The following is an 11,724-nucleotide window of genomic DNA, read 5'->3' as shown; positions in this document are numbered from 1 at the left end:
TGGGTTCAGAATACATGGAATGGAATTTGTGCGCCTTTCTCACACGCACCCAACCTGTAATTTCCTTTGTCAAAAGCTAGTGTGATGCTGTGGTTAGAGTGCTGGCCTAGGACTGACAAGGCTGAGGTTCAAATCCCCATTTTGCCGCAAAGCTTTCTGCGTGACTTTGGCCCTAACGTTCGCTGACAGCCTAGCCTACCTCTCAAGGATGTTGTGATAAAATAAATGCAAGAGAATTGTGTATGCTGTCTTGAACTCCTTGGGAGAAAGAGAAGGTCAAAATGTGGTGGTATCCATATGCAAACAAGTTTTAAGTCCGGTGACTTTTTTTTTTAAGGTGGCTATCTTCCTCCAGAAGAAATCAAAGAAAGATTTGACAGCAATTGCATTACTCCGGTACGTGCTGTTTTAACCACTCACAATAAACACCCATGCCGATGGCGGATTCAGTGTCAGTCAGTCCACTGGCTGATCCTCAGTGGGTCACAATTACTTCCATCTTCCTGGCTGTCTGAGGGAGCAGAAAGGGGTCCTGTCCTCATGGAAAGATGAAGGTGCCTTCTCCTCTGCAGGAGCTGCCACTGCAGAGCGCTGAATGCAGGATGAGTAGGGTCAAGAGAAGCAAGGAGGGGCATCAGAAAGTTCAGGGCTGCTGCTGAAGCTTCTGCCCAAGTAGGATGATGGAACCACAGTGGCAGGCGCAGAGGCTGGGGGCACTCTTGCAGATAAGCATGCTCCCACTTTCCTCCCATCCTCCGTGGGGTTTGTGTGGCGGCAGCATTAGGGCTGCTGTTGAGCATTCTCTTTCCCCCTTGCCAGGCCTTGGGTAAGGACTCTGTGGAAGAGTGGAAGAGGGAAAATGATCCTGTGCGGCAAAGGATTTAGCCAGAGGGACTGAGATTTGTCGAGGGAAATAAAGCTTCTTCCTGTTCCAGTGTTGCCAGAATGCAAGGGGTCCTGTTGCCCTGAAATCTCATTCCCACCGGGAATCCTGGATCTGTAGTCATCTGTAGACATCTCTGTATGGATTTGAATAGGCAGAGTTCATGATTCATTGGGCCCTAGCTGGTCATGGTGGCTGGCTCTGCTTCCAAGACTGCCATTTTGAAATAAACACCAAGGATCAATAGATGCGCTCTTCTTCTTTCCTTCTTGTGTACCCCTGGTTGCTGAATCCCTTCTGTTCTTTTAGGGAACAGAATTTATGGATAATCTGGCTAAATGCCTTCGCTACTATGTTGCTGATCGCTTAAACAATGATCCAGGGTGGAAAAACTTAACAGTAAGTTGCATGCTCCTTATTTCTGAACTCATGGGCCTCGTAGTAGCTATGACTGGAATGTCATGTTGTAATTTTGAGAGAATGTCATGTTGTACTTTTGAGAGCCAGTTTGGTGTAGTGGTTAAGAGCAGCGGAACTCTAATCTGGAGAACCAGGTTTGATTCCCCACTCCTCCACTTGAAGCCAGCTGGGGGACCTTGGGTTGGTCACAGCTCTTCCAGAGCTCCCTCAGTCCCACCCACCTCACAGGTTGATAGTTGTTGTGGCGATAATAATAATATACTTTATAAAATGCTGAGTGGGTATTAAGTTGTCCTTAAGGGCGGTATATAAATTAAAAGTTGTTCTTGTTGATTCGGTTTCGTTTTCTCAGCCATGCCGGACGCTCCTCTCGGCTGGTCCGGGAGGAAACGACCGGGCACCCTGACCGGGCGGCTGACCCGCAAGGATTAGCCCCCAGGACTCCCAGGGAGGGAGCCAGGGTCCGGGACGCGGCGGGAAGAACTCCCCGAAATCAATGCGGGGGGGGAATTGCCCGTTTGTCCCTATGGAGGCCGGCAGATGTGCGCGGCGCCTCGAGTGCCGCCGGGCAACGAGAAACGGCAAGTAAAAGAAACAGGCGGAAGCCTGTAAACAAGCGAATCCCTTCTGTTCTACAAGCGTTTGTGAAGGAGAGGTTGATCTGAAGAAGACTCGCTCTTCCCCTTCGTTGAGTTCCAGAATTTTGTTGGCGCCCCCCCCCCCCCAAAATGGCAGCAAGGAAGCAAAGTCCCGCTCTCGGTAAGTCAATCTCGGTTACCTTGCAGAAGGGGGAGTCGCTCGAAGAGTTGGTACGCAGGGCGGTGGTGGAAGCTATAAAACCCTTTGTTGACAAGCTGAACGAAACTGATCAAAGGGTGGGCTCAATTGAAAGCGAGGTGAAAACCATTAAGGCAGCAGCGGGGGGGGCAGAAAAGTCTGCTCTGGAAAGTGCGTCACTTGTGAAGGCTACAAAAAAGGAGCTGAAGTTGGTGGAGAACCAGCTGATCGGGCTACAGGTGGAACGAACGCAGACAATTTTGCGTCTCCAAAACGTGAAAGAGGAGGAAAATGAGGATCTGTGGGATTTGGTCTCGGAACTACTGGCGACACCCGCGAGGACGACTAAAGAAGAGGTCAAAAGCGCCATTTTGGAGGTCCGTCGGGCTTCTTCAAAATATGCAACAAAGCGACAGTTGCCTCGTGAGATCATTATTGACTTTTCATCTAAAAAGATCCGGGACACCATCCTATATAACTCATACAATGCGGATTTGGACTTTATGGGTTTGAAAGTCAAGATTTTGAAGGACGTTCCATTTCTAGTCCGGAAACGGCGTTTTAAATATAAAAAGTTTGCAGCACTTCTGAGGGACCATGGAATAAAGTACAAATGGTTATTCCCGGAAGGAATATGGTTCAGATATAAAGATCAGGCCTATAAGATATTATCAGAAGATCAACTAAAGGATTTTGAGAATAAAAACCCAGAACTCTGCTGCACCAAGAACGAAGAAAAGGAGGAGCCGGAGGGGGGGGGGGGAGGAGAGCATCGCAACAGCAGTTGCACAGAGAGAATTGCGTCCGGGACCTAGAAGGGGGAGGAAAGTTTAATCAGAATTTGAAATGTTTATTCTCTGTATGATTAACCACTCCATCATTATTTTATGGAGCTATTTTTGTATTATGACAGTATGAAGGGAAACATTGAAGTGTAGTGTTTAGTGTTTGTAGTTCATTCCCCCCCTTTTCTTTTTCCACCCCCCCTTTGTCCCTTCCCTCTCCCCTTTCCTTGTGATAGTTTTGTGTAGTGTTTTGTAGCTATGAAAAATAAAAAATTTATTAAAAAAAAAAAAAGTTGTTCTTGTTATTATACTTTTTAACATACCTAGGTTCTGGAAGATGGGGTACCTGTTAATGTTAAATTGTTTGTGTGCTTGAAATAGTTTCTCTGTATGGATTTGAGCATAGAAATGTTGGAAAAATCAAGAATACTCAAGTTCATAATTTTGAAAGAGGTTCCTAATTTAGAAAGTATTGGCTTGAATCTGAGGTAAAGTGAGCCTGGTGGGATTTGGACCTCTTTGAATCACCATATCACATTTGAAACAGTTTCAAAAGCAACTTGCCATCTGGAGGGGCTTCAAAAATGGTCGCTGTATGTGGTACAACCACCATTCTGTCCGCTCAGAGTGGGAGGGTTGCTGTGGGCACATTGGTCCAAGGAAGGAAAGGTATACCCCTGCTACAGTGGATAGGCATGGGGGAATCTTAGAAGCATTGCCATTGGCCAGAAAGCGCCTCTTGTTTCTGAGTCCTGACAAAAGAAAAGGCAGGAAGCTGAGAGGTAATAGAAACTGGGCTGTTCTGTAGTTACTGCACATGGTTTCGGGAATTAATTGAAAATTATTCTCCCTCATGCTTAACGAGCATGTATGATGTGCTTTCAGTTTTCATCCAGAAAGGTTGTCCACAATTTGGGATGCCCAGGGTTGACTAAAGATATTCATGGTGCTGTTATCTAGTGGGCATCCTTTTGTGCTCTTTGTTTTGTGTTTATTTCTCTCCCTTGCCTCTTAGGTTATTTTATCTGATGCCAGTGCTCCCGGTGAAGGCGAACACAAAATCATGGATTACATACGAAGGCAACGAGGTAAATCTCTGAAGATTTGTACATTGGGGGGATGCTTTTGGTGGAGGCAACATGGCAGTCTGATCTGAATAAATCTTTTTTTTTTTAGCTCAACCAAATCATGACCCAAACACTCACCACTGCTTATGTGGAGCTGATGGTAAGTCCTTGTTGAGGTTTGACCAGTTATGTTAAGAGTGATGCATATGTCTGAAGAGGACACTGTTTGTGCTGAGCTTTGTGCTTGAAAGATGTTCTGTTTGTAAATTGTGAATTCCTCTTTGGGTCTGGCATTGAACTTCAGGATTCCTAACGATGATTGAAAAGTTAGCTGTGGTTTTTTTCCTCATGCTGTTGACTTTGTGATTTGCTCAGCTGGCATCTATTATCTGACTTGAACATGTCCTGAGGATTAATTACTTAACCTGGGTTCTAACATTAGCTGGTTCCCACAAATCTAGCAGGTTTGCAGGTCTGTGAAGATTGAAGATTGTACAAAATAGCATCTTTATGTGAGGTCTTCATATGTGTGCCAACTATGACGGCCAATTTTTGGTAGCTCCCCTTTTTGGAACCTCTCACAGCAAGTTGCGGTGGCACCGATTCATAAAATCTGTGTCTGTACATGGTCTCTGTGGTGATGCAAACCTGCCAGCGTCCCTTTGTAAGCATATACAGGAGATCCTCCAGCTGATTAAATCAGATCCAAGTATCATGCTTAGAGGCATTCTTCTTTAGCTGCTAAGAAAAGAGTGTCCTAAAACTACCACCAATTGATTTGTCAAACATCTCTGAGAAACTGCCATGATTTGTAGTAGGCGAGATAACTTCAAATTAAGGCATTTATAGGGATCTTGCTAGTCCTTTCCTGTTCCTTGGCACCTAGTTTGGTGTAGTTGTTAAGAGCAGCGGGACTATAATCTGGAGAACCAGGTTTGATTCCCCACTCCGCTTGTAGCCATCTGGGTGACCTTGGGTCAGTCACTGCTCTCTGGAGCTCTCTCAGCCTCACCCACCTCACAGGTTGATTGGAGATAATAATAACATACTTTGTAAACAACTCTGAGTGAGCATTAAGTTGTCCTGAAGGGTGGTATATAAATCAAATGTTGTTGTTGTTGTTAGTTGAGATTTCTCTGTTTTCCCTCTTGAGCTGATGATCTGATAAGTTGATTAATCAGTTCCATTCAGGCTGTGAATCTCCTGAACTGGTCATTTGCTTTTAACGAGATCAGCGTATTAATCCTAAACTCCCCTCTTCATGGTTGTCTAGGTACACTAAGTGTGTGTGATATGGTTTGGAGAATAGAACTGAGCTATTGCTGTCGTTAGCTACTTAGGCGTTTTAATGTTGGACTATGTTTTGTTTTCTTCTGTAGCTGACCTCATTATGCTTGGATTAGCTACACATGAACCCAATTTCACTATAATCAGAGAAGAATTTAAGCCTAATAAACCAAAGCCATGTGGTCTTTGCAACCAGTTTGGACATGAAGTTAAGGAGTGTCAAGGTTTGCCAAAAGAAAAACAAGGAGAGGTATGCTGAACAGTTGAATTGATTCCTTCATGACAGCCAGTAGACAATTCACAAAGAATGAAATGGTTGGAGGCTGCTGGACAGATCCTTACTGGGCCACAGAGTTTACTGAGTGGCCCCGTGCAAGTCATTATATGCCACCTTTAGCTATATCTTTGGGTGGCTGCAAGGATTTGTTTTTAAAGGAAATGGGCTTGCACCTTGATTAAAGTTCCCAATTTGCATTTAAGATTGACAAACTACTTTTAAAGCTTGCATACAAATCGGGTGTCTCCCTCCCTTTCTCTTTTCAGCATGATCAGTTTGCAGATAGTCCTCTTGGCCTGGAACAAGAATTTATTTTTATTCGCTTAAGCGTTTTGAAAGAAGTAAGTAAGATAAGTTACGTGATAATTAACTTCCAGGTTTTCCTTTCATGCGATGAGGGTTGTTGTTTATGACTTAGGCTGTAAAAACAGTAAGAAGTAAAGTAAGATATTAAGATGCTTTTGAGCCAGGGCTGCAGGCCTCCATCCTCCGAGTAAGCACCACTGACTGCAGTAGGGCTTACTTCCAAGTAAATGTAGATAGACTCTAGCTAATTTCAAGTCCACAGATGTTAATAGAAATATATTGTCTCTTCTCTCTCTTTTAAATAATTCTAGTATTTGGAAAAAGAGCTAACGATGGCCAGTTTGCCTTTCACTTTTGATGTTGAAAGAAGTATCGATGATTGGGTGTTCATGTGTTTCTTTGTGGGAAATGACTTTCTTCCACATTTGCCCTCATTAGAGATCAGGTATGGAAAACCCCTTTATATGCTGAAGTACTCAATAAGTATGGTGAAGGTGAGGGTGGTGTATTGAAAGTAACCGGCCCTGGCTGGGCCCCAGCTGTAGGAGTGTCTGAATCTGTGCAGTGGGATGTTTTACTTACGTAACAGCGGGTTTCTATGCCGTGATGTCACAATCTGGTTTTCTTTCTTTTCTAATACTGTTCATTTAACTCGGTGGTCTCGAACACCCGCTAAGAGTTTATGTTTAAGTCGTTAATGGGAAACTACTTACTTAATGATAGGGTTTATGCAGTTACTTTATGTTTCTGTATTTCTCTAACGGCAGCCAAAAATCTAGCAACCCTATATGTGACTCCATCCATCTTCATTGCTCAGTAGCCTGGAAGTCTCAGCAGTTGGAGAAACAGAATCCTTACTAATTAGGGGGGAAATCAGCTCCTGTCTTAAGTTTTAAAAATTCAGGACAACTTAAAAATATGTGGTCAGTTGATTCAATACAATTGAAGTTGCAATTACATGTCCTTTCTCAGTATGGAATAGCAGCGTATCTCCCTGACAAGACTGCAGATATTTCAGAAGTGATCTGTCATAAGGCATGTGTGGGTAATTTTTTTTTTTTTTAAGAATCCTGAAGCCCCCTTTTTAGGCAAGCAATTATTTTGGAGTCTAGCAATACAACTTTTTTGCAATGTTTACTAGACCAGGAGCACAATTTAGCTGTTGAGATATTCTGAGGCATTTTAAATGCAGGAGTTCATATAGTTGATAATGAATTTGTGTGTAAGAAGTTGTGTCATCAAGACTCATCGAGTCTTGATGAGTCTGTTGGCCCTGAACCTGGCCTCATCCATCCTAAGCGATAGGTTGGTGTGATCTTTTCCAACCCCTTTCCTTTCTAGCCCGCTGCATAATAGCAGTGAGTACGTCACACACATGAGGAGGCCGGTTGCTTCCAAATCAAGCCTGTTCCTCTCTCATTTCTGGTATCACGCGACCGATGACCTGGGGAAGGCTTCGCTGGTTTTTCTCTGATAAAAATGTTATGATTATATGCCAAGTGCTAAATTCTGTGCACTAGTTCTTAAACGACGGGATTTGCATCATGTTGTTAAAATTGATCTCTTCTTTTAAACTGTATTTTCTTTCTGATTAATCTATACGCTGGTCTTAGGACTGTAATAAACATAAAACAAAACGGCCTGGGGAGAGAAATGTTGCCTCTGGCTGATATATTTAATTGTACGTAGCATGCTTTGGTGATGTGCAAACTGTGACTTATGTAAGTCATTTTTGTCTTGTGCTGTTTGATGCATTACCATTCTCACAGGGTTGCTTTGGAATTGCAGTGGCAGGGCAGCTGGGCAGCAGTGCTTCACCTGAGCAACTGTGCAATGCTTCCATGATGGTGATTAGATTGCTGGGCTGCAAACAGAAGCAAGCCGCTGTTGTTCGGTTGCAGTGCTGCTCTCAAAAAAGACCTCAAGTGAGGTCCAGCTATTATGTGTCGTATTGTTATGAGCCCCCCTCTGCCACCCCACATGCATGCCAAGGCTGTCATTCTTGCATCAAGATGGGTAGCCGTGTTAGTCTGTCTGTAGCAGTATAAAAGAGCAAGAGTCTAGTAGCACCTATAAAACTTAACAAAATTTGTGGTAGGGTATGAGCTTCCGTGAACCACGAACGCTCATACTCTGCCACAAATTTTGTTAGTCTTATAGGTGCTACTGGATTCTTGCATCAGACATTGATCTCTTAAGTCTTTTCTGGATTTGTGGCAGGGGGGTGGGGCTTCTACTTGCATCAGAAGAGTAACGGTGGTGTTCTATTCCTTCCTTAAGGGAGGAGAGTATAGATTCTGTTTCGTGGTCCCTGAGTTGTACCACAAACAAGTTTTGTGTGCAGAAACAGTTTTAGAACATTCTAGAGCTCTGACTAAAGAACTGGTGCTCAAAGCCTTCCTGCAAGGAGAGAGTTTTGGTTCTCTGTGCATATTGCAAGGAAAGGAGTGGATGTCATTTGGCTCCGTTGTTTTCTGACGGCTGTCCAGTAGAGGTAATTTGTGGGGGGGGGGGGTTGGAGGGTTGTACTTGAATATGTGGATATGGTCAGCATTTTATTTATTTGAGGTCGATCTCGATCTCTCTCTGTCTTTTGTAATGTGTCAATAGTGCAATGGCTTAAAACATTGCTATGTTTGCAAGACAGGCTCAGCATCCCTGGTGAGCCAAATCTCTACCAGCTCCATCCAGGCAGGATCCATTGAGTGGAATCTGGTCCAAAATAAGACTGAGTGATTTTATTTTTCTATAATAGACCAACATTTGTCTTACAGAGAAGGAGCTATTGATCGTCTGGTGAACATATATAAAAACGTTGTACACAAAACTGGCGTAAGTGATTATCCCCTCTACATTTTAATAAGAGCTCGCAGACTACAAGGGGGAAAGATAATTAGATTCTTTTACAATTTACAGGGGTACCTTACAGAAAATGGCTTTGTCAACCTACAAAGAGTACAGATGATCATGTTAGCTGTTGGAGAAGTCGAAGATAGCATTTTTAAGAAGCGAAAAGATGATGAGGTAAAACTTTGTGTGTGTGTGTTGTGATTTTATTTTTCTTAGTTAACCAACAGAAACTAGTGTAGTTGAACATTTTCTTGGTAGTCCAGAGTGCGTGAAACAAAACATGTTTTACCACAGATTTTTTTCCCCCTGGGGAGTTTACACCAACCAAGCCTTAAGCAGAAAATGATTGTACCATGACCAGAATTTAATTCAACCTCCTGAGGAAAATCATCAGCAAGATGCTCAGTGCAGAAAATTAAATGGAGCAGACGCCCTTATTTTTTATGTCACATGTTGGATCCAAAACAACCTGGGACAGTTCCATGGATAAAGTCTGCATAAATCTTGAAATCTCCCATAACTATTAAATGGGGGGATCAGGTAGGGAGCTCAGTGGCAGACTAGGTGGATGGCAAACTAATAAGATTCCTGAACGCTGCCTGGAACTCAGCAGTAGGTGTTTTGCTTACCCTCCACCTTGAAGAAGAGTTCCAGTAAACACAGCGCCTGTTCACTTGTTGCAGTGAACACACACATATAACTTGCATGTACATGCAGACACCTGTTTGCAAGAAAGATCCAAAACACATGCACTTTACAAGGACCAGTATCTGGGTAAATGTGGGGTTTAAATCACACCTGTACATATGTTGAATGTAACATGAATGTGTGCATAAAAACAGTCAAGTGTACACAGATTGTTGACTTGACTGTTTTTATGCACGCATTCATGTGTACACAGATGGTTAAGAAAGGGGGTATATTGTTGTAAAATGTTTTTGAAATGTATGTGAACCCATCCAATAAATTTTTTTAAAAAAAAGTGTACACAGATTGTGTGTATGTTCACTGTAACTTGTATATGGGGCTGCTTGCACACACTGCCTTGTGGTGTCTCTGTGGTTGTGTTTGCGCTGCTTTGTGTGTGTGGTTAAGGGCCACATATTGGGAAAGCCAGTTGTAATGATTTTAAGTAAATGCGTGTATGTGCCTTTAAATGCTTGGTGTGGTATAGATGAAGAGTGGGGGTGAAAGAGAGGGATGAGTGAGTGAGATGATTGGCTCAAGACTGAGAGTGGGCGGAGTGAAGGCAGTTTTCAGTTACTGAGTGGAGAGAAAAGATTCAGTCAGGGCAAGAGAGGCCAGCTGGGTGCAGCCTTAGTATGGCTGCTTCCACACACGTTGGATAATCCACTTTCAATACCCTTAGTGAACATTTGAAACTGATTTTCCATGTGTGGAACAAAAAATCCACTTCAAAAGGATTGCGAAAGTGCATTGAAAGTGCATTATTCAACGTGTGTGGAAATGGCCTACGTTTAAGCAGAACTTCTGAGAGAAATATTTAGTCAGAAGAAAGCAAGCAAGCTGTGTGCAGCCTGAGCTTGTGTATGTTGTCTGAGAGAAATATAACCTGTGTGGAAGCCTGAACTGTGTGTTTGCAAAAGAACGTTCATTCAGGGAAAAGCAGGCAAACTGTGTGTGCGCCTGAGAAAAGGTCTTACTTGTAACTGAGGGAGAAATTAATATCAAAAGCAGGCAAACTGTGTGTGAAGCCTGAGCTTGTGTATGTTGCCTGAGAGAAATATAACCTGTGTGGAAGCCTGAACTGTGTGTTTGCAAAAGAACGTTCATTCAGGAGAAAGCAGGCAAACTGTGTGTGTGCGCCTGAGAAAAGGTCTTACTTGTAACTGAGGGAGAAATTAATATCAAAAGCAGGCAAACTGTGTGTGAAGCCTGAGCTTGTGTATGTTGCCTGAGAGAAATATAACCTGTGTGGAAGCCTGAACTGTGTGTTTGCAAAAGAACGTTCATTCAGGAGAAAGCAGGCAAACTGTGTGTGTGCGCCTGAGAAAAGGTCTTACTTGTAACTGAGGGAGAAATTAATATCAAAAGCAGACAAACTGTGTGTGAAGCCTGAGCTTGTGTATGTTGCCTGAGAGAAATATAACCTGTGTGGAAGCCTGAACTGTGTGTTTGCAAAAGAACGTTCATTCAGGAGAAAGCAGGCAAACTGTGTGTGTGCACCTGAGAACAGGTCTTACTTGTAATTGAGGGAGAAATTAATATCAAAAGCAGGCAAACTGTGTGTGAAGCCTGAGAGGAGATCTGTGTGGCTGGGTTTAAGTAAAGTGACTTTAAGAATTGAGAACTACTCTTTTGAAACCATCAAGTTTTAGAAATAATATGAAACCAATATGCTTCTTTTAAAAATAAAAGTTTATTTTGGGTTTTTTTTTAATATCCCAGAGTATTTGTCATCGCTATATCCCATAGTACCATGAAAAGTCTGACCCTTGGGCATGTTACTAAAAGGAGAAATTTAAGTTATTCTGGAATTTAATTCCTGGTGGCAGCAATGTACCGAGAGGGGGGCAAGAATAAAATTTTTAAAGATCAAATCTACCCAAGAGAAAGAAAGGGGTCGTAACACCAGTGAATAGTAAATAGATGCTGTTGGTTATAGTGTGAGTATGTGCTTAAAAGGATTCTAGTTGAGTCTGTATGGCAACTTTCTTCATAATAGGAAAGATGATACAAATACTAATGTGCATATCTGCAAATATTATAAATATTTCTTTTGTTAAAACAAAACTGTACAAAATAACTGTAACGTTATCAGCTTTAGATTTTTGTACATTGTTTCTGTTCTTACCCACTCATCCAATTTAATACTATTCCAGTTCAGTACAAAAGGTTGCCATATAGTAATAAAAGATTCTTGTCAATTTTTACACTTTCTTCTAATATCTTTATTCTTGACTTCAGGAAAATTTCAAAAGAAGACAGAAAGAAAAAAGGAAGAGAATGAAGGTAAATATAGCATCTAGATCCCCTCCCTTTTTTAAAAGAAAAAATACTCTGAGTAAAGCAAACATGGCACTTCTTCTAGGATGATATTATAAAAGCTGC

At 42.4% G+C, this 11,724-nt stretch overlaps 1 protein-coding gene across 1 annotated transcript in view; it reads left to right on the top strand.

The window, feature by feature from the left end:
- Positions 1 to 340: 340 nt before the first annotated feature.
- The window catches only part of LOC129344673 (5'-3' exoribonuclease 2-like), a 66,937-nt gene continuing 55,553 nt past the window's right edge, over positions 341 to 11,724 (top strand). The window contains exons 1-10 of the mRNA XM_055001502.1: positions 341 to 396; positions 1,193 to 1,282; positions 3,881 to 3,953; positions 4,042 to 4,092; positions 5,312 to 5,469; positions 5,763 to 5,837; positions 6,114 to 6,247; positions 8,577 to 8,634; positions 8,719 to 8,826; positions 11,581 to 11,625. Of these exons, the coding sequence (XP_054857477.1) occupies positions 1,205 to 1,282; positions 3,881 to 3,953; positions 4,042 to 4,092; positions 5,312 to 5,469; positions 5,763 to 5,837; positions 6,114 to 6,247; positions 8,577 to 8,634; positions 8,719 to 8,826; positions 11,581 to 11,625 (780 nt within the window). The 5' untranslated portion in view covers positions 341 to 396; positions 1,193 to 1,204. The remainder of the gene's footprint in view (positions 397 to 1,192; positions 1,283 to 3,880; positions 3,954 to 4,041; positions 4,093 to 5,311; positions 5,470 to 5,762; positions 5,838 to 6,113; positions 6,248 to 8,576; positions 8,635 to 8,718; positions 8,827 to 11,580; positions 11,626 to 11,724) is intronic.

Source organism: Eublepharis macularius, chromosome 1 (genome assembly GCF_028583425.1).
Source record: "Eublepharis macularius isolate TG4126 chromosome 1, MPM_Emac_v1.0, whole genome shotgun sequence".
Classification (NCBI taxonomy): domain Eukaryota; kingdom Metazoa; phylum Chordata; class Lepidosauria; order Squamata; family Eublepharidae; genus Eublepharis; species Eublepharis macularius.
The sequence above is the reverse complement of the archived record's forward strand: the minus strand, read 5'-3'. Positions and strand labels throughout refer to the sequence as shown.